At 41.1% G+C, this 22898-nt stretch overlaps 2 protein-coding genes across 2 annotated transcripts in view; one reads left to right on the top strand and one right to left on the bottom strand.

Moving 5' to 3' along the window:
- Positions 1 to 2878, bottom strand: part of LOC119706937 (acyl-coenzyme A synthetase ACSM4, mitochondrial-like) — a 15163-nt gene extending 12285 nt beyond the window's left edge. The window contains exon 1 of the mRNA XM_038151211.1: positions 2724 to 2878. The gene's annotated coding sequence lies outside the window, so the exon portion shown is untranslated. The remainder of the gene's footprint in view (positions 1 to 2723) is intronic.
- PDILT (protein disulfide isomerase like, testis expressed) overlaps positions 1 to 22898 on the top strand; it is a 23495-nt gene extending 597 nt beyond the window's left edge. Inside the window, exons 2-11 of the mRNA XM_038151209.1 lie at positions 7668 to 7874; positions 10752 to 10885; positions 12419 to 12556; positions 13138 to 13248; positions 14219 to 14344; positions 15289 to 15486; positions 16745 to 16865; positions 18232 to 18413; positions 20896 to 20985; positions 22711 to 22898. Of these exons, the coding sequence (XP_038007137.1) occupies positions 7668 to 7874; positions 10752 to 10885; positions 12419 to 12556; positions 13138 to 13248; positions 14219 to 14344; positions 15289 to 15486; positions 16745 to 16865; positions 18232 to 18413; positions 20896 to 20985; positions 22711 to 22779 (1376 nt within the window). The 3' untranslated portion in view covers positions 22780 to 22898. The remainder of the gene's footprint in view (positions 1 to 7667; positions 7875 to 10751; positions 10886 to 12418; positions 12557 to 13137; positions 13249 to 14218; positions 14345 to 15288; positions 15487 to 16744; positions 16866 to 18231; positions 18414 to 20895; positions 20986 to 22710) is intronic.

Raw genomic sequence — 22898 nt, 5'->3', positions numbered from 1 at the left:
CTGATGTTGGGGCACTCAAGAATGCTTGTTTTATCATTGCTTTGTCCCCTAGTAGTCCTTGTTTGTTTTGGTTTCCTCTATGTATCTATTTCTGATTGTAACTACAGTAATTTATTCTTTTTTGGGGTGGTTAAATACCAGTCTGCTACATAAGACAGTGCTGAGTTGGCATTCTTTGCTTCCACTGCCTAATTTTGCAAGTGTGTGTTTCACGGCAGTGATGGGTAAAACATATTAAAAAAAAAAAACAACCCAACCAAACAAAAGTTAATCAGAGAGTGCTTTTCTGCCTCTTGCATTTTCATCAGCACTTTGTATGAGATTTTTTGGATGGTATCTCTGCAAGCATTTGGACTTCAGGGATTGTCTTTTTACAATATTTTGATGTCTGTAGTTACATTATATTGTTCTTTTTCTCTGAAAGGAGCACTTGATTAGGTAGAGGCAGGTTTGTGGTCCTTCTTTTAGGTTCGTGGTCATTCCTCCTGGGCACAAAACTGGTGGGGTTTTTGAATAACTAACTTTGTTACAAGGTCTGGCCATCAAGTACATCACAAAGGCAAAAGCCAAGAGGCAGATCCTTGTGATGTTACCCATCTAAAAGTTCAGATGCTGCATAATTTCCCATGCCCCAAACAGGGATCTGCACTGGCCAGCAGCTTGCTGGTGGCAGAAAACCTTTGATCAGCATAAGGCAGCGAAATCTTTATTTCTGTTGCTTGGGCTTGACCTTGCTCTGCTGAGCCAAACTCCCTGAGCTCAGTGCACACATCTCCTTAACCTTAAATCCCACAAACACTTGCCAACCAGACCCCCTCTGGAAGCAGGTGCCAGAAACAGGCACAAGCTGAACCCCCAAAGTGTTCCATATGTGGAAGGGATATTCAAAATTAGGGCAATATCCTAATTTTGCAGAATTGCATCTAATTTTTTCTTTCGCATCACTACCAAATGTGAATTTTACTGCTGCTAATATAATATGATATATTATAATATAATAGCATTTAATATAATAGCATTAATAGCATATTAGCAAAAATAAAATATTTAATATTAATGTGACTATATAATAATATATACAGCATAATAGTATAGCAATAAATAATAAAACTGGTCATACCATAAATAAAGAATATAATGAAGATAATGAAGACAATAAAGATAATAATAATAGTGATGTTGTTTAGGTCAACCTGAAATGAAAACACTTGTATTTTCAACAACAAAATCTAAAATACACTAACAGACTCAGGAAACTAAAAATATGTTTGGATCATACCAAACATTTCATTAATCCTGAAACAAGGTTATAAAACTTCAAGTGTTTTTAATCTTTCAGAATAATCACATTAGAAAATTATTTAAAACATAGTGTTTTAAATTTTTAAATACTTCTGAAAGTGTTGAAATTTAGGAAGATTTTGTTTACTAATTGTGGAGGATTTAAAACTATTTGCCAAATTCAATCTGCAGCTGTGTACTGCTTTATTTCTCTGAAGATGCATAATTTTGGTGAAAAAATAACTTCTCAGAAAAAAACCTTAATCATTCTGTATTCTCACCTTTGTAAGAGCTGTTTCAAAGCACAGGATCTAAGTGACCAGGTCAGAGTAGAGTTTGTAAACAAACTTTCTTAGTACTGGCAGAGATTATCAAAAGGGAGATATTGCAACGCCCTTCAGGACTGCAACCAAGTATGAGTGGAAAACAGACATGAAAACATTCAGAAAGAGACCAGAGATGGAGAAAGAATTGTTCAGAATAGAGTAGTCCAGGGACTTGGGCACTCCTAGGATGTGGGGCTCTAAACCAGGCTTCCTTGCCCCTTCTTCAGAGCAGTCTTGGATCTCTCTGATCTCCCACCATCCTCACACCTGGCCTCTTCAGAACAGAAGGACAAACAGACTCTTCCATTCCCCACCACGTCTTCCAAACCACAGAGATGAGGCTCTGCTCCCCAAACACACCTTGCTCCAGTGATCCTCATCACTTTCTGGTTTGGATCAAAGGCATTATTAAAACTTACGGATTGCCTTTCCCCCATAACCATAAAGGCATCCACAGTCCCTGGAAAGAGTTATGGAATCACTCCCAGGAGTGATGAGCTCCACAGCACTGATCCATTCTCTGGAAATCACTGGCCTCAATCTCTATAGCTCCCTTTGGAGACATGCCACTAAACAGCCTCTGGGGCAGTGAAAAACTATCCTGCAGTGAGGCACTGCCCAGGGTGTAGGAAACCTGACTCCACAATGCTGAATGAGCTGATTCATTTGCTGTAATAATTTCATTGCCACAGCACAAGGAGAATAAAGATGGGACCTGCACAGAAAAGCCACAAAGCCCATATCTTTTATATCCTACTTCTAAAAAGTCTATCTAAATAAACAACCTGTGTTAACAAGGAACTATTAAAGAAACTTAGGTAATGTGAGAGAAAAAAAATATTGCCCAGATCACCCAGGAAATCTGTGAGGCTGCCAGGAATTAGCTTCAGAAATCTAGAATGAATGCGAGACCTGAGGTCGTCTTCTTCCTGACTCATTAGAGATCACAGAGTGTGTGAACGAATCCCAGGCTTCCCAGAAGATGAGGTTTCTTCTGCTGCTGTACCAACACCAGAAAAGTTTGTGCTACAAACTTTCATTCAAGACTGTGCCCTACACCTCTCAGTTATAAGAAAACCCCAAAGCTTTCCCCGTTGCACTCTGTTATTTACTTACCAGTCCCACAGTATTTGTCAGGTGAGGTTGGCTTTGACGTTTTCTACCCAGTGACACTCAAGCCTTTTTAATACCTGTCAGTTCCACCCTGACAGTGTCCCAGGTCTGCCTTCCTTCAGGAAGGGTTACTATAAATACCTGCTGACTTTCAGCCAGGCAGTGTACAGATCCCTCTGGAGCTGGGCAAAGTTCACAGGGCAAGTACTCAGTGTGAAAGCAGAGCATTGACCCAGAAACCCAGCGCTCTTCTTCTCTCATCCCAGCTGTTCTGTGCAACAGACATGGCTGAAAACCATGCAAACATCACCCAGCAACGTGTGAGTCCTGCCCAGCACCTCATCTCAGCACTCAATTGGAAGTGCTCTTCTGCTGTAGGCTGTGGCATCTCCCAGTCCATGTTAAACTGATCTAAATTCCACCCAAATGCTTATGAGCACAGGGAACTCAGAGCACTTGTCACCAGCAGAGGGTACACCTTAGATCAGTGCTGTTTGCATGGGAGAGTTTCAGTGTTTACACTACACACTGCCTGAATAGAAGTCCCTCTGTTGACTTTCACTGCAGAGAAAAGCAAATAAGCACCATAAAAAGTGTCAATCTCTCTAACAATAATGCCTATCACAGATAGAATAAAGTTTGTACACTGACTAAAAGCACAACCTTCAGAGCACATGCTAACACCATTTCCTCCAACTTATCAGAAGAATTCATGGAAAGACACAGACCCCAGTGAATGCTTGATTCCACAGGCTTCTGAGAATGCCTGCTGCTGTTCTTTCCAGTGAAAAGTTTTCAGATCCTAAATAAACATGGGGATCACCTAAAGACAAGCACAAATGGTGCAGACATTGTGCTGCTGCTTTGTGTGCTTAGCACGCTCTCATTTATGAGAAGGTGATGTTTACCTTTTCTAGCAGAACATTTGTACATCTCGGGAGGCACTGGGTCAGCCACAGTATTCCTGCAACCTGTGACTGAGATAATGACATTTAATAGGCAAGATGAGGGTCACTCTTGAAGACAAACATCTTCTTTTTAAGGCACAAAAGCTGAAGGTGATGTTATTAAGAAGAAATTGCAGTTACCTGCAACAGAATTACTTACTAGCATGGGTCCCTCATGTAGGTGTCTCTCACATGCTTATTTTAATGAATGCTTACAATAATCCAAACTGAGAATATATCCTGATGTTTACATAGAAGGAAATCTCAAATGAACTGCAAACCTCAGTTAAGAAGTAGAGAGGTCAGCACAGGAGGTTATGGCTGTATGTCACTCTGGAAGAGAAGGGGAGAATTCAAGGTCACACAAGCAAGCTTGCAACTGCAGCAAGATTAACATCCTTCTGCTCTGATATGTTGAACATGAATCTATCCTTCATCTTAAGATTCTTCTACAGAGAAATTTATATATCTGTAGTGCAACTGTGAAAGCAGTCTGCACAGATGAGAAATGGGACTGCTGAAATGGTTTTGTGACCATGTCAGAAATTAACAGCCACCAAATCAGTATGTGGCAGGACAACAGGCACATTCACAATGACTGCTGCAATCCCTAAACCATCAATTCAGACAGACTAATGAGATTGGAGGACACCAGCAATTAGCTAAAGGAAAATTAACTCATTGTGCTTCTATGTACACCCACTTCAGGAATTCTTTAGGGTCATTTAACACATTCACATGTCAGCAAAAGATTTATCTGTCCACATTTCAATATATTTTAGCTCAGTAAACTGCACCATGAAAAAGAAGCAGCAGCTTACCCAGGTTGTCGATGTACTGAAGAGGAAAGAGTCAAAATACAGGATTTCTGGTTCTCTTCCCACTTTTAATTTTCAAACCCTTACTTTATTCTTGTTTTTATTTACAACCCAGCTAAAACTACTGATATGGAAACATTCTCCTGTGTGAACATGATGCTGTTCCTGAGCTGACAGCCTTTGAAGGGCCTCTTGCTTCTGGCAGCTGTGGCACAGCACACTGGTTTACACAGGTGTCCTGCCACCCACACTGCCTTCCCTGGTGACCTTGTCACCAGCTCTGCTGCCTCTTATCCCTGTCTGCTTTGTTCCCTGCTGATGTTCCTTGAGTTTGGAGCCTGTGATGCCACATTAGCCCCAGCAGCTGCTTCCTCATCCCACGGCCTGAAGTGATCGGTGTCAATAAAAATCTAAACCAGAGGAAGCGAAACAAAACTCAAGAAAAGGCTCCAAAGAAAAGGAGTGATGATTTCCTGCAACACTCAAAGGACTTGAAAGATAAAGCACCTGGGAGGCAAACAGAGAATGAGTGGAATGAAAAGGAATTGATGGAGAGCTGAAGAGGAGTCTAATCACTCAGGAAAGCAGGGGAAAGGTGCATGATGGATGTTTCCACATGATTTCTGGGTAGTCAAGGAAACAGTTTTTATCTGTCTGTTCACTCACTGAACTTGTGTCTCACAGCTAGCAGGTTAATGGTACTTAAAGTTCTCCTGTCTCTGACTGCTGGAGTCGTGCCCTTCTCCCAGCTGCAGCACGGAGCTGCTAACTCTTCCAGCTCTCATGATCTAAGCATCTGCTTACATTCCTAGTTAGCTGCAACTCTGACTACTGAGGCCATTCACTGGTAAGAGATCATTCCTAAAATATCTGTTTGGAATTAAAATATTTCAGAGAAAAATGGATCCTACACCCTCTTCCCCCCCGACAATCTACCTAAATGTCTAGTGTCTAAGCTTAATATTTATTTTATGTTTGTGAAACTTCAGCTTCTGTTTCTGGAGTTCACCAGCAGTTTATTCTACCCCTTCTTATTTCACTGTGCAAAAAGCATTTCAGCTTCCACTTTCCCAGCTATGGTAAAGTTCTGCAACCTTAGGTTAGTAGGAAAAAAATCATTGTACTGAAATTGCCTCTGGTGTAAAACACTGACTTGGACTTAGCTGAAAGCTGCTGGATCCTGGTTTGCTATGGGATTTCCTGCTCCAACTACACTCTGTCCAGAGCCACACACCCTCCCTCTTGGAAAGCCCAGTAACTGTTCTGGGCCAGCCCTGCCACCTGCAGTCCCTCTGTATCAGCACTCTCCAATTGCATTGCAAGTACTCCATGGCTTACTGAATAGTCCACCTTTGCAATCATTTTCAGCAAAAATACTTCACGAAGGCTCAACACTCAGTGTCTAGAAGCAGCAGTAGATTATAGGGTAGACATGCAATTTCTTAGGTCAGAATTGCAGATTTTCTGCTGTTGCCTCTAGAGCATATTGAGGTACAACAGGAGATACTTTTTTTCTCCCTTTTTTTGGTGCTAGGAGATAAAAAATTACAATCCTGCTGAGGGACGGGTTCATAAGACCATTTTTATCAATTAGAAATAGAAAATTAAAGTTTGGGTAAAATTTCTTTGAAAAATCATAATAAGCTTAGTTGATGAATCACTAACTTTAGAGGCAGTTAGAGCACAATTTGGGTTTGGACTGTTGTCTTCAGGCTCATTTATTTTAGAGAAGCACCTTCTCTTCATCACATGGTATCTGAGTATCCCCTGAGCAGATTCTAAGTTTTGTTCTCCTAACAGGAGCCCTTTGGTATATTAGCAGCTGGAGCAGCTCTCCCAGTGCAGGGGCTCTGTGAGCCTCTGCCCAGATGGGTCTGTGTGTGACTGGATGTGGAAGGGCCTAGCACTATCACTTCAATATTTTGAGAAAATAGCATTATTTGATGCTAATCTTCACACTTGCTGCAACAGTAAGGTGGAAGAAAATGATTGATGGCTGGGATTCAGAGCAAGGATGATGATGAATGATGCAAGGAATGTAACTCAGCACTGAGTTAGAATATGGATTTATCTTTCATGTATTAGACCTCTTACAGAAATGTCCATTTACTTTTTGGTTATAACCACATTGGGCAATGTCTTCAGCAGGTATGCTCTAGAGAAGTGCATCTGCTATTTTGTGAAGAACAAAAGACATTTGTTTTGTTACATTTATGCTTTGGTGTTTGTGTGTGTGCTTGTGCAGATATATATCTGAACATACGTATACACAAAAACACCCATATATACACAAAACAACAAACACAATTTTATGAAACCAAATTTAACTGCATGTTCTTCATCTGTTCCTATTTGCAAAGTATATTGAAGAAACAAAAAATTTTATGTGCATAATCTAAAGAAAAAAGTTTTGTTTTTTATAATAAAAGAAATTTAACAAGACAGAGTATCTCAATTTCAATCAAAAAATTCAGGTTTTTCAACCCAAGTTGCAAAAATATAAAGCTCCAGGCCTTTATCTCTTACTTGTCTTTGAATGCAGAGCAGTCTGTGCACCTGGTTTCCTTCTCTTGTCCTTTTTTCATGTTAATATAACTTTACAGCTCCAGGGCCCAGCCTAGGATGGCCCCTCTCCTTCCACCAAACACACAGCTGCCATTTGAGCTGGAGAAGGGTTGGCACACAGGACAGCATGAGGAATACATGTCCTTTCAAACATGTATTTTTGAAAAATATTTCAAACACCACACTCTGCTCCTCTCTTCCTCCTCCATATCTCATCTGGTAAAGTACTTTCTGCATAACTAAAGTTTGCCTCAGTGATGTACTTACAAAAATGGAATCATAGGGTCCTAATGTGAGCCATATTTAACTCTATCCTTCACCTCTCTTAAACTCATAGACAGCATAGTCAGTCAAATTGCTTTTTAATTGTGCCACATATTTTCTCAACAGAAGAATATTGAAATGTTGCTGGTTGTTCATCGTGATTGGTTCAAGGACATATGGAGTGGTGAAAAACCAGCATCAATATAAAGAAGTAAATATAATCCCTCATTTACTTCTGAGTCATAGAAGACCTTATTCAAACCCTCCAGCTACCACTTGACACAACAGCCTCCACTAGAAAGCTTCACACTGTGGCTTATGTAACCCATCTGCTTTTGATTGGCCTTTTCCAGATGTTACTTTATCTCAGTCTTCTCAGAATTTGTCTGAAGAATTTGCTGAGGCTGCACGACAGCTTAAAAAAGAAGCTCCAACAATCCAGTTTGGCAAAATTGACGTGACGCACCAACATGACTTGAGAAAAGAATTTAATATTCAAGCCTTTCCTACTGTGAAATTTTTTGTGAATGGCAGCAGGGAAGCTCCCATAGACTGCAAAGGTAAACTGTCTCATGCACTGATAAGATAATGATATGTAATGACAGGATGTACCCATCTATTACCCTGCTGAGAAGAAAAATATAGATGCTCAGATAAAAAATACACAAGGTGGGAAGCTGGTTTTGCCTGTGGTGTTAAATATGCAATTGCCTCTGTACCAATACAGAAACTTGAATCTGAATTAATCTTCCAAGGGCATAACTGAGTATCTTCTCTCTATTAAGTTCACACAGTCAAATTAATTACTGGTGTTATTCCACCAAGTACAGAATTGCCCCAACAAGACAACTTACTCCCAGTTATTACAATAAACATGAATGAGTTATGCCAAACAAGAACTGGGTACCCAAACTGCTCCATTACTCTTCTGGTCCATTGCAATTCCCATGGGCAGTGTGCCTACAGAAACAGGCTGAGCAACACTACATCTAACAAAGAACTGGGAATTCACAGGGTCCTTAACATACAGGTCTGCTTCCTAAGCTAAGGAAAATAATTGTGCCATTTAGCCATCAGAGGGAGCTCATATGTGGCTTAGAATAAAACATGGAATAATTTGAAGTATTTTACAGAAAGTTATTGAGCAAAGGCAGCCACAGACTTGAGCAATCCCAGAAATCCAGGTCTTATTAAACATTTTTGTTCACTTACAGTACATACAAGAAAGGTTATGTTTTCCATAAAATGATGAACTTTTACAGAGGTAAAAATTGCATGACTTGGCCAAGCTTCTGTTGGTGTACTCTGAGCACTTACAGGTGAGTCACAAGTTTAATACAACGAACAAAAAAAGGAACCCAAAGTTTGCCTCCTGAACTTGTACACAACCTACTGCTAAGGTATCTTTAACTGCTGAGCCCCCAGTGGCTCCTGCTGAAACCTGATCTTCAGTATTTTTAGCAACTTGCTCCTCCTTGCTATTGAATTTCTTACCAAGTTCCCACCACCTAGACTTGTGCAAACAGCAGCCTCTGCACAAATGCCACCGACAGCGTGATGTGCCATACTGAACTTCTATTAGAGGTGCTGATGCCTGGAAGCAAAAGCCCCCACCTTCAGTCTGTGATTAAATCTACATCATTGACAAGAAAACCTCTCTTAAACTGGCAAACCTGACAGATTTTCTGGTGTGAAACAGTGAGTACAGAGAACTGTAACAACACACACATAGCTGCCCTGCAGCAGAGAGCTGCTATTTCAGGCACACTTTCTAGCAAGATGCAAGAATTAGGAAACTGGCTGCTGCTCCATGCTTTTTACAAGGCAGACAGCACCAATCATTTGGAGGTCATGTACCACCAACAATGGCTTAAATTGCATTTTGTTCACTGGTAAATGCTTATGTGCAACACTGAGTAAAACCTCACATACCATGTTTGGCTTGACAGCCACTGAGCACTGGAAATTGGAATTGTGCACTGGCCACCCAGTGACTTCTCATACAGGACTTGGTACATACTTCATAGCACAACAAAACCTGCAGACCTTGCTTAAATCAATAAATTAAATAAACTCTTTATGGAAGATGGAGTTTTTGAATGATGTCCCTGGCAATGGACATAACATGAAAGCCAAATTCCAGGCTTTGTAAAATCATCAGTTACCACTGCAAGGTCAGAATTTGGCCAGTACACAGGCTGATCAAAGGAACTCAATAGAAAGATTAACCACAGAAAATGTGCTTAGGGGCTATAGCACTGACATAAGTGACAAGACCTCAATTCTGCCTTTAGACAGCTGAAGTCAAGCACTATGTGGCCACTAGATACTGCTCTGCACTTTGTTCTGCAGTCTATACACTCCAGAGCAGATGACTGCCTGCTTCACTTAAAAAAAAGGAAAGTATTTGAAACTAGTTGCAGTGCTGTCTGCTGCAAAATTGTGGCAGTAAAACAGTCTGACTCAATTTTGATCTTGTCAGACTGATAAAATGCACAGTACCAGCACTTGCACCTCTGATAATCCACTTGTACCATACATCTTGACTCAAACTCTTAACTTTTTCTTTTTAATGTGTGATTTTAATTAACCCTTACTCTGGTCCAACAAGCCTGAATGTCATACAGAGATGAAAGGGCTAAGATTTTAATGGCCTGAGCATCAGTTCATTACCTCAAATTCCTCTGAAAACATGATAGTTTAAAAATGTAATTTTTAAAGAGACTTAATACTCTAGAACTTCGGAAAGCATAGGACAATTTACAAAATAAACAGACTGACTATAATCTCAGTAAAACTGGTAGTAGTAATTTGGAAGCCAAAAGATGGAACAATCCAGAACTAAATGACAACTTTGACACTTCAGCTTTGTTTCTTATGTCTAAACTGAAGTGATGCTATGGCCCCTCAGAGGAACTTTAACATGTCTCTGTGCCTATCAGATCCCTCCTGCAGCATCAAAGGAACAATTTTGGCAGCTAATGTAATTGAACAAACAGTTCAATAAAATCTGCAATTGGTTTGAAGTCATTCTGGATTAAACCTTAGGTCGATAGCACTTTATAGCTTACTGTGATTTTGGGACACATGAAATCTTGCAGGACAGGTTTCCTACCTGTCTGAATTTCCTCATGTCTATTCTCCATGTGTGATTAATCATTTAACTGGACATAAAACCATTTGCAGAGGTCTCAGAAAAAGCTCTACTGAACCACTATTGGTCTTCTAGAGTCACAATAGTTTAAATGGTGACTAGAACCTGAGGTTGAACTTTGATACCTCAAGCCCCCCCTCCATCAGCTTTGACCTCAGTCCTAAGGAGCCCAAGCCCATTTGTATTCAGCATCCCTCTGCACCTCCACTGCCTCTGTCCTGATTGCACAGAAATTTCTGCCATTCATTTTGATTTTCATTTTAACTCTCTTTTCCTTCCACAGGAGTCAGAAAAGCCTCAACCTTTATTACATGGGTAAAAAGAAGAACAGGACCTAGCACTGTTTTAATCAACTCTACTGATCAGGCTGAAGCCATCATAAAAGCTGGTGATTTAGCAGTGATTGGCTTCTTTAGGGTAATTATATGGAAAACTCAAAAGGCTGGTTCTGTTCCAGCTTTGGGATATACTGCTTGCTATCACCACCACAGCCTACACATCCAAAAGACCAACAACTCACCAGAAAAATGCAGACCCTCAGTTCTCTCTACATTTGAAAAAAAAACTTCTGCCAAACTCTCCCAAATTTTCCTGATGTGAAGAAGGCCAAATCTGCATGGATGGGAAGTCATAAAAGATTACCACTGTATATGACCCAACACATGAAGTCCCTTCTCAAGCAAATTCTACCATTTTCCAGAGCAGAATAAGGTTCTTAGGATTTGGGCTGAATGCTAGTGATCAACAGTCAATAGAAATGCTGTCAGAGTGAGTAAAATAGGAACAGCTTTTTCCTGCTTTTTCAATGTGTCCTTGAAATCTTTAATATCTGGAAATTCAATCAAGGATTTTCTCTAACTAAAGAGACTTTTATTCTGATATCTCTCTGCCCAGTTAAAAGCACAATGTCTGGACTCATACCTGAACTGATAATATCCCAAATGCACTGGCTACAGCAGACAGTCCAAGTTCTGTGGATATGGAAAACAGGATTCATTACCAAAATGCCCCATAGTAACGAAGCTGGTGAGCACATAGAACATAACAGGACAAACTGTGAAAATGCTCAGTGCCCAGAATTTTGCTTTGCAGCAATCTGCTTGCAGCCATTTAGGAAGAAAGGCAGTTTTCCAGTGCTGGGGGAAATTGAGAAGCTCTTTCTATCACAGTGATGCCAGAGAGTTCCCTGAACCACACTGATAGCAGATATTGCCTGCAGATGTGTTTGACTGGACACTGCTTTCGCTCAGGGCTGAAATGACAGTAGATGAGCATGAGCTAGGGCATGTCAGAAATTTAATGGGTGAAAGCCAACAAAACAGTGTCCAAGCAAATAAAGAGCCGTATTTGGGCTTCTATTACTCACAGATTGCTCACAAATATGAGTGCCAGGATGTGTTGGAAGGTCTCAGCATATAAATTACTATTCATCTAGCATGAAATAATTGTCTGATTAAATCAAATCTGGAAGTGCTGTTGCCTTTCATCCTGCTTATTTACTATTAGTTTGAGGGTGGACAGCACAGTGACTATTTGACAGATGCAGGAGCCAAGGTCCCTGCCTTGAAGAGCACTCAGTCCAAAGCCCCAAATGTGCTCCTCTCCTGTCGTCCCTCACCTCCTGCCAGCTGTGCATCCCTCCCAGCCTGCAGAAGGCTTTGCAGAGGGTGGGAGTGCCAGGGGAGAGCAGGGAGGGTGAGATCAGTGCAGGGAGGACAGAGGGGGCCCCACACCATCCCTGCTGACCCGGGCCAGCCAACACAAGCTGTGTCACAGCACTCCTAGGATCCCCCCTTAGAGGTAATCCTAGAAAGTATTATCCACTTTACAATTATATTTGGCTCTTTACTTCACAAGGTTTTAGGGGCACGCTTCACCTGGAGCCTTAATTCCTACACATCTTAGCAGGATGTAGGGCAAAGTCTTAATAAATACTCTTTCTGGGACTAGGAACTTCATAATGACAGTGTGGAAGTTTTCTGTGAGACAGCCAGAGATGTGCCAGAGATGCCTTTTGGGATGACAGCCAGTGAGGATGTCTGTGCTAACTACGGTGTCCAAAGGAACTCTCTCGTTGTGTTTAAGGAGGTAGGAGTACAAAAGTGTAGCAGGTAAGGTGTGGTGACAGCTGTGGGATCTGGAAAGGCAGTTTGGGAATTTTTCAGGTTATATATAAATTTTATGCTTAAGAATCTGGATATAATAGCTTAACTTTCCAATCTGCATTCTAATCAACATTTGTTGCCAAAGTTCAGTGAGATTTGCAGACATTCACCCCTTTTTCTGTGTCTTGCTATTGACCAGGAATTGTCTTCCAGTCTGCAACAGAAGAAGTGAACAACAACAAAATCAAAACTACACAAATAGCAGCAATATGTAGACTAGGAAGTAGTCAGACCAATGATTTCCTGAGTGAGCATATCTCACAGATAGTGTGTATAGATGTAGGAAAGATCTTTCAGTATGTCAACATTACTGAACAAATTAAAACTGTCATCTGTACCTTGAATTTTAGCTGTAATCTTGTTCTGCAATCTAGCTGTGACATTCATTTACCAGCTATGGAATTTCAGTTGCTGAGGATCATAAAACTCTCACTTTTAAAACCTGTCATTTTGTTCCTAGAGTTGATAAGGCCACCAACCTCACAAACTTCACTATTTGTCCAGGGAAAACCTGTGCATAATGAAGTGCTTGAAGATGGTAGACACAGCAAACTGGGCCTGACGAGGCTAATCAAGACCTTTACCTTGGATTTGGTCACTGAATATAATATTGAGGTATGTGCATTTCAATGCATTAGCACAAACTAGGGGAGAAAGACAGAAATCCATGCAGAAAGAGACCTAGGGAGCTACTCTGCACCTTGGGGAGTGAGAATTTTCTTGGCTTGTTTGACAAGGCCACTCAAACACATCTAGAAATGCCAGCCTGCAGCTCTTGGTCTAACCCAGGCCAAATGATGCTTCTCTCTGGCAAGGTGTGGTTTCCTAGATGTGTTGGAAGGTCATGAGGAGGAGTGGCTGGGGGAATAGTGAGTTCTGAGCCTGCAAACACCTCTCTCCTGTGGAGCCAGCAACAAGGCCTAGGCTGCTTCTGCAGCAGCTCAGGGGGGTGGGAGGGTGGAAGGTCAGTCCCTAATCCTGGCTCCAAACATTCCACCCCAATGCAGCCACAGGGAGCTCTGGGCCAAGGCAGGAAGGAAAGGAACCAGCAGTAATTGTTGCTAGTGCAGATAGGAAAGACATGGAAATATTGCTTGCCTGGGGGACGCCCCATTGCCTCTGATTATAGGGTGGCATGAGAAAAAGGTAGTCCTGTGCAGGGAAGGAGATACAAGCTGCTGATGCCACTTAGGAGGGAAGGAGTGCCCAGCCAGGTCTTGCCCCCACAGCTGCTGCAGCTGGGCCTCCCTGGGTAACACCACCTTTTACTTTCAGCATTAATTCTTCTTTGTTGTACAGGAGGTCAGACTGGAAGATCACAGTCCCTTCTGACTGTAAAAATCTATGAATAACTATGAGGTTTTTCCTGGAATGGAAAAAAAACCCTCAGCAGCTGCTGATTCTTCTTACTTTATCTGCTTTAAAACAATGAAACAAAATCCAATGGTTATGGAAATGACTGGGAACTGAGTCTTAAAAAGTAAAATTTGCAATGGCAGAGCCTAGGGATACTGATGTGCTGAGCCTCTGATTCACTGTTCTGCCTACAAAGAGTGGAGCAGATGTTGAGTCTTTTGTTTCCCAGACATCTGTGAAGATTTTCGATGTCCCTGTTGAAAATCACATCCTGCTGTTCACCCCAACGAACTCGGAGACATTCAGTGAGATTTACAAAAACTACCAGTCTGCTGCTGCAGAATTCAGAGGAAAGGTTTGTAACACTGAATCCAGCTTTGCAAATAGGAATGCCAAAAGATCAGTGGAAAACCACTCACCAATATTACTGGTAAAAATGCACTGCTGTCAGTCCATCTTATAACTCAACCAAACCATTTAAAAACAGTTTGGGTAACTATTATTTTAATTGGTTAAGGACGAGCTGAAAGATAACCTTTACTTGGAAGGGATTTTTTAAAACACAAAGACCACAAAGAGGAGTACTAATTCCAGCTGCTCCAAATTAACCTGTTTCAGATTTTACAAATATAATTTTCTGGGAGCAACTTCCAACCAAAGGTAGTTTTAGCAAAATTCTGGCAATTTCTGGCTCTACCAAGAAATACCATGAGGATCTCAGAATTCTGCCTGAGGAAAAGGCTGAATCCAGCTACAAAACCTGGGGAATATTGCAAGGCATGTGCATAGCTTTGCCTGCAGCCACGTGTTTGCATGTATAGAGACAGTTATAGGCAGTGCACAATACACAAGTATTTTGGTTTTCTGTGGTGCTACTCCTGCCCCAGGTACATGAGACACTGAAGAATAGTAAGTCATCTTTTAGTAAAATATCACATATGGATTACAGGTGTTTCAGCTCTTCTGTCCTGTTAAGATTTATGAAGAAGAGTAATAAGCACTTTGGGGGCAATTTAGAAGTGTTACTGAAAGATGTGATAGCAAACCACTGTGAAGGGACAGAGGGAAAAGCTTCAGGACTTTTGGCTGCTTTAGCATTTGTTATTAACTAGGATCAAGGTGTCATAAAGTCCACAGAGTTTCTGGGTTTTGGTCTGAGACCAAAAATGATTCTGCACAATTCCTTGAATTTAAGGTTAGATCCTCCCCCACTGCCAAGCTCCACAGTCCATTTCTCCGAAATGGCTAAACCAAAGCTGGGAGGCCCAAGCAGATGCATGATTCTCTCTTTGTCACCAGATACTGTTTGTTTTGGTGGATACTAATGAAGGAAGGAATGGACGGATTTTTGAGTATTTTCGCATCAGGGACATCGATGTTCCTGCTGTGAGAATCCTCAATCTGAGCAGCGATGCCAGGTACAAAATGCCTGCAGATGAGGTGACTGTGGAGAACCTGAAAGAATTCTGCCAGAGCTACCTAAATGGAAAAGCAAAGGTATGTCCAATACTAATGAGACAGCTCTCTACTACACCAGCTAAAACATAGCAACTTGGCAGAGCACCCCCTTTTTAAATTAGAACAGTGTCCTGTTGTGATCACTGGTCTGTTAATCTGCTGTCACCCTAATTCATTCATCTACCATCTACAGCTGTTGACAGAGATCCCCTGTATTTAACAACTGAGATGGACTACAAGTCCTCCAATGTAAATCCTGGATTGATCATTTATGCCCAGTATTTTAACTGATGCCAGCTGTTTTATTTAAGTGGTTTAAAAACTCCCTATGCCTCTATCTTTCCAATACTATAATGGAGATAGTTCCTTTCCTTCGCTGGGGAGAGATGCAAACAATCATTGCAACAGATTTTAAGGTTACATAAAATCCAGTAAATCGAAAAGTGACAGTTTCAGAGGGGATTAACATTTGGTATTTGTTTAAAGCAAGTTTAGCAAAGTGAATTTTCCCAGGGGGACCATTCCCAATGGTAAATACAGCATTTGTTGCCATAATGAGGCATCATCACACTCATGTGAAAAATACATTAAAATGCTGTGCTTATTCAGTGCTCCTCAGGGTGATTTACAGGGAGAAAAGATAAAGCAGTCAGTCTGAGAGCAGGCAGAATTTAAGAACTGTGAGTAGGTAGATTCTGTGTTTAGTGTTGGAAGGGAGCAGAAGGATGGAAGCAGAGGTGATGTGGCCTTTTTCTCACCAAGGTCTGCTTCCATGGGGCATATGTGCCTTTCTGTTACTGTGCCATGGTGTTAAAAAAGAGAAATTCCCAGCTACTTTACAGTAATTGTAGATGTCACATGGGGACCATGACTGGTGGTGAAGGCAGAGATTTAAGCAGCAATGCACACTTTCTGGTGTGTTTTACATCACTTTTGAAAGCCCACAATACATAAACTGTTCAGTAGTCCAGCTTCTGAACATCAGGCAACAAGAATTCAGGACGAGGAATGCAACTGTGTTCCAAAGGATCATTTTCAGACAGTCTGCTAGAGTCTGTATTCAAGAGAGGGACAAGTAGTTCTGAATATCAACCACCCTGGGGTGTGAGATCCCAGCTCCTGCTGAAGGGAGAGAAGGTGGAACCATGGCTGACCAGGATGTAATGATATAAAAGAGTTATCAGACAGTAACAGAGCACATTAGGTAATGTCCCATCAGAGTCACATTAACTTGAGCTAGAGTACAGTTTCTCAATGTTCCCTGCACTTTCACAGCAATGTTTCTTTTTCTGCTTAGCAACATCTCTCTAGTGAAGAAATTCCACAAGACTGGGACAAGATGCCTGTCAAAGTGCTTGTTGGGAAGAATTTCAACAGTATCATCTTCAATAAGACCATGACTGTATTTGTTATGTTTTGTAAGTGTTGTTATTGAATTCAGATTTTAAGCTGCTATAACATGATCAATTGGAAGGAAAAAATGAAAGCTCATGCTTATATACCAAATGAATCTTTGCACTTTACAGAAACTGAGCTCAGTGAATTTTTAGTGTTTCTGGAAAGAATTGAAGAAAAATTAGTGTCATATCTGTGGAAATGCTGTGATCCCATTGCTGACTTAGTGTTGCACTGAGTAGCACTGGATCTCTTCGGTAAATATTGGTCAAGGCCATATGAAATCTGTGTTGAAAGACAACAGGACAGTGGAACGTCGTGGTGTTCGATGGAAGCGTGTTGCACAGCATGAGCCAGGCTGCCTTACAAGGGCAGAGGCAGAGTTGAGTGAGATTGTCCAGTTATAATGCTCTAGGATTAAATCCCAGATAGGAATTGTGGTTTAGGAAATTGTAACTCCTTTTTTCCTCCTCTGTCTGCAAGGGATGTGGCTTCCTTACATGACTCTTTCCATCAAGAAACCTCTGCCCTGTCCTTGTACCAGCCAGCAGGGATTAGTCTGTGCCTCAGTTACTTCAGTAAAGCAAGCATGCAGCATTAACAGCAGTATAGACAACTAGCTGTACTGCCCTGAATTCCAGAAATACCTAAAGGTAGTACATTCCTGCCACCCTCCTTGCTGGCTGCAGCTGTGTCACTCACACAAGTAATTTTTACGTTTCAGTATCATGAACAAACTGAATGAGCTAAGCAAGAATTGAACCAAGTCCTCTGGAAATGAAAGGCAGGGAATGTACTGTATTCAGTCAAGTGCTCCTGAAATTTTAATTCTGTGTGAACCAAATGTGAGCATTGTTCTCCGACTGAGGGACTGCAACTGTGTTGTGAGCTTTTCAAAGGGACACTGGGCTCTCAGCAGTTTGCTTTTCTGGTGACCTGCATCAGCGCAGTGCTGAGTCAAAACAGCACCATGACTCAAACTCCTCATTCTAGAGTCAACATAGCATAGTTTATGTATTAGCATAGCACAGTTAATTTTAGTATGCAGGAAGTATTTTGTAGTTCTGACAAGTATTTCAACACAGAAATGATGCAAGACTTAACGTGGGTTGCACTGGTTATCTGGCACACCCCTCCAGCAAAGTAGTCCAAGTTCTGTGTTTGTTACAGTCATAAGAGGCTAAAGAGAGCCAAAGCAGCACTGCTATCAGAAATGTGTTAGTGAATAACTAGTTATCACTACATGGAAATGTGAAATTCACAAAGGGCAAATGGTTTCAAGCAGATATTTACCACACTCCCTGTTAACCTGAAGGGCTAGATGGGTCCCTGTGATTGCACCACCACATGCACTTCTGTGTCCTTACGATTTTATTTTTAAATTTGCAGATGCCCCTTGGTCCCACGAGTGCAGAAAACTCCTGCCAATCTGGGATAAGCTGGGAGAGCAATATGAAAGTCACAAAGACATAATGATTGCAAAGATTGATGTCACAGCAAACGACAACCTGGCCGTGGGGCTGGACCGCTATCCGTTCTTCACGCTCTTCCCTGCTGGCTCACATCACCAGGTGAGAAGCTCTTGGGGAGATTGTGGAGGCACAGCTGCACAGCAAGCAGGGGGCTGAGCTTGTACAGGTGTCACAGGGAGAAAGGAGTCCTTTCACTAGGAAAACTTCAGTCCTTTTCTGCTCAGCACTGGCTTCTGAGTAGGCATTGCTGCCAAGAACCTGAATTAGAGGGGAAACCCTCCTATTGTCTCATCCTATACATGAGGGAAACCCTCCTATTGTCTCATCCTATACATGAGGGAAACCCTTCTATTGTCTCATCCTATACATGAGGCTGTGGCGGGAGCTCAGTTATCTTTTACTACAAGTCCTCAGGGCCCCACACCCTGCTGTTGAACCATCTCCAATCAGCCTGTTGGGTTCTAGCAACAGTCTCAACTTGGAGTGAATTTACAGATTCCTCCCAATGACTCCAGTGCCTTTTTACTTCAAACCATGACAAGAGAAGTTCTCTCAAAGAACTACTTGTGCTAGTTGTTTCCAGAGCATGTATGATAAATGTCTCTAAAATGTTGGTACTGCTCCTGTTATTTTCCTCTAGATTGTCACAAAACCCAAATCAAAATCATTTTACTATACATTTAAGCCAGTAATTTTACTTCATTCTGGTATCCAGCCTCCACTGGTAATAAATATTTGTTGTCAAGGCCAATGATTTTTGCAATATGCTACCTATTCAATCAGCTATGTTACACAATAATTAGAAAATGCTGCTGAAAGTGGAGGGAAAAAAAATTAAATAGTTACATTCTCCATCTATGTAGATTATCTAATTAAAAAAAATATTGCTGAAGTTAAAAAAAAAATACCACTATAATTAAGGCATTACTAAGCTTTTCATTTTTCTTCTTAGTAGTAAACTTAAATTAAATTCTAAGACATTTACCCATGTCCTCATTTAATCTCTGAGAGATATTCCTCTCAGATGTGCATGCACAACTTCGGATGAATTGAACTGTAGTTCTGCACACTAACACGATATTTAGTCTTCTAGCAGAAAAGCAGAAACCCTTTAAATGCTCAAAATAAACGTCAGTTTGCAAAAAAAAAAAAAAAAAAAACCCAAATAAACAAACCAAAAACCCCAAACCAGTAAAAACTTTCATTAACTATTAAGGGGTTGTTTCATAATTTAAAATACTCTGGAATTAAAGAGCATTTGAAATCTCAATTCTTCCTTGGGCACCATGTTTTTGCACTACTTCCCTCAAGTGCAGAGATTTTGTCTTGTACTTGGCTAGCAGGGCAGGTTCCTGCAGGTGTCTGTTTCTATGGGTTAAGTGAGAAAAATAACTTTTACATACTCCTATGCACAGATTACTGTAATGAAAAGTGTTGACACATATCCCCAGTCACCACTGCAGGAATCAGCTGCTGCTCTGGCTTTACGGATCTTCAGGCTCTGAGAAACTGGTGTTCCAGCCATCATCAGAGTCGACAAAAATCAAGACTCGGCTGAGAATGTTAATTGCCTCTGGAGAAATAAAACAATCTTTCTTGAGAAACTTAAATTTACAGACGTAAAAACCATAAAAAAGTAGTTTCAAAGCTGCCCCACTTTTTATTAAAATGGAATGGAAATACCAAACTTTTAGTACACAAAAAGTGTACTATTTTAGTGAACTCACCAGTGTGGAGGTGTTTTGGTTACAGTCTTTCAAAATCAAATCAGGTGTTAGAGTAGCCAGTGTAAAGTAACACAGCATTATTGGGCTCAGTGGGAGTGAGCTTAACCCAGCTGAGAATTGGCCGCTGCCTATTTGTAAATACACTCAGAAAACAGCAGACAATTCCCTATGTCACATACATGAATGTCTGCAACTTTTTTCTAAAAAACTAAGGGTGCAAAACCCTTTTATACTTCCAGAGAACAAAGGTTTTTGGGGAGGAATCTTTAAAATACAATATGGTGCCTAGACCCACTCAGAAAAATTTAAAGCTCTAAGCTGAAACGACTTCTTTCGTTAAATTTCCTCAGAAGAAAATCCTCAGGAAATCCCCAGTTTAAGGTGAGGTATAAGAAAATTAATGTCACTGCTCATCTTCATCCTCTTCTTTCAAGCTGTGCAACAGTGCATTTCAAAACTATTCCAGAATTTGAATTTCCATCAAAATCTTTGAATAGTTTTGAATAGCATGGCTGGACACTTATAAGACTCTGCTCTTCAGAATATCTTGCCAATGTTTATTGTTAAGCACAAAAAACCCCACTGATGTTGGTAGCTGGCAGAATCCCAAACTGGTACCATAAAATAGTGGTTGTTTTATATACAAATCCTTTTCTTCTAAGGAATATACATCTATTTCATCTTTAAACTCAATTTTCATATAAAGTTGGAATCTGCTGTGCCTCTGTCCTTGCTTTCTAAACTGAGCACAAAAGTCCAGAGTTTGGTCAGTCTAAAGAGCCCAAATCCTCCACCCCATTTTGCCATTATTTCCAAAATTTTGTGTACAGTTTAATACTTTAATTCTTTTCCAGGAAGTGGCCTATACTGGGGAATATACATTGGAGGCATTTTCTGAATTCTTAGAAGAACAAAGAAAGATGAAAGCAGAATCAGGAGAGAAGGTAGGCATTTGATCCAGACCTGATCTGCTGTATAACCCAGGCAGGTTCCCAGCTTGTGGAGACATCCCTGAGCTGGCTGTGTCCACTCCCCTGGGCCCCTGCTTGTGCCAGTGGGGTGATTTTTTCCAGTTCACAGCTGGTTCCATCCCCACAGCAGCTGTAGCCATGTGCCACAGCCTGGCAGGCACACACCCACTCACATCCTTGCTCTTGTCACACAAAGCCCTCATCTGCCACTGCTCGTGTTACCCCGAATCACACATCAACACTGGCAGCAAGCACTGCCTGGCACAAAGGAGCCTGCACCCTGACAGGTGTGCAGCAACACTTGTTCACAATTTTAGCTGGAAAAAACAAAAGCCCCAGCTAAGTGTCAGAGTTAGAGCTGTTCAAATCCCCATTGCCCACCTCATTCTGCTACATTCACTGCAGCTTCTCTTCCTCGTAAAACAAGAACACAACTGAGAGCACGTGATGTCCCTTCTCTGAGCAATCTGACTGTGATTGTTGTCCAGTTCCTTGACCCTTTCTTCTGCACTCTAAATCAGACCAGAGAAGTGTTTGCTGTCCCACAGCTGCCTGTTATTTAATCACAGACACTTCACTGCAGAAAGACACGTGGTAAGTGAACAATGTGACTGAGCTCCACACAGAGAGCTACAAGGAACAGAAAAAATTCTGACATGTCAATGGAGACACTGTCCACCCAGTATAAGAATCCTGGGCCCTTTCTGCCCAGAATGAAGTGGGACCACAGGGTAGCAATTGTTATTACCACTCTTTTCAGCTGGTAGGAAAACTGGCTGTGGGTGGAGAAACAGTTTTGAGTTTGCAGACTGATTTCCACCAGAGGCTTTGATTTTCTCCTGCATTCAGTGTTTCAATATGTAATTACTGCTGGAGAGAGATGACTAAACTAGTACTGGGACACAGAAGGCTGCAGAGCAGGACCAGACACCCACCTTTGCCCAGTCACTGCACAATTCTGCTTTCCCATACCCAAAGCCTACACCTGATGTCTGCCTCTTGCATGTTCCTTGGTGCTGTGTTTCAAGCAGATCTGTGGAGTTCTACACAGTCTTTTTTTACATGCAATATTTGAGCTCTGTATATTCTGCTGTCTCTTCTTCATGCTTTATTTCACCTAAGAGAATAAGTAAAAAAGTCACCTTAGAAAATACCACTCAAAACCATGCTCTGTAGCAGAAGGGGTAAGTAATTGTCATTTTCTCATCTGTTCACTTTTTCCACCCTTACCTGACACCCACCACATTTTCCCAGAAGATTGCAATATTAGCCCATTTGCAGTACAGTGCTTGATATGAACTTCCCTCTTGAAGTAATTCTTTATCCTCACCTCAGGGCGTTCACAAACACACAAACAAGATAAATAGGGTAGTTTCTTTTGAGATTGCCCAAGAAAGACAGTCTTGTGCCCATCAGCACACGTGATATTCTAAGTTCGTATTAAGTCTTCACACAAAGCTTCATCTATGCTTTGCCATAAACCAGTGAAAAGGTTTGAAAACTAAATGCATTTTAGCAACAGCTGTACTATTTCTGACCTCATTAACAAGACCTCAAGGTATTTGGTTGGAAAAGATGAAAATCTGCATTTCAACTAATCTTAAAATGTTTGGTTTTTTTTTCTTTTTTAAGAATTACTAGAGTCTTTGTGAACATTTGTAATAAGCTATTTTCCTTTTGTATTTCCCTTTTCAAAAGGATCCTTCGGGAGGAATCAAAGAGGATTTCAGCCAAAAGGAAACTGTAATAACAGAGAAAGAACTTTAATAGTACAAAGAAAGAGAAACATTCTGAGTATTGTGGGGAATCCTTCCTGGAAGGAGCTCACTGAAAGAATGACTCATCTCAAGTGAACACAGAGCTGAATAAAAAAATAAAAGTAAAGA

The sequence above is a fragment of the Motacilla alba genome, chromosome 14 (genome assembly GCF_015832195.1).
Source record: "Motacilla alba alba isolate MOTALB_02 chromosome 14, Motacilla_alba_V1.0_pri, whole genome shotgun sequence".
Classification (NCBI taxonomy): domain Eukaryota; kingdom Metazoa; phylum Chordata; class Aves; order Passeriformes; family Motacillidae; genus Motacilla; species Motacilla alba.
The sequence above is the reverse complement of the archived record's forward strand: the minus strand, read 5'-3'. Positions and strand labels throughout refer to the sequence as shown.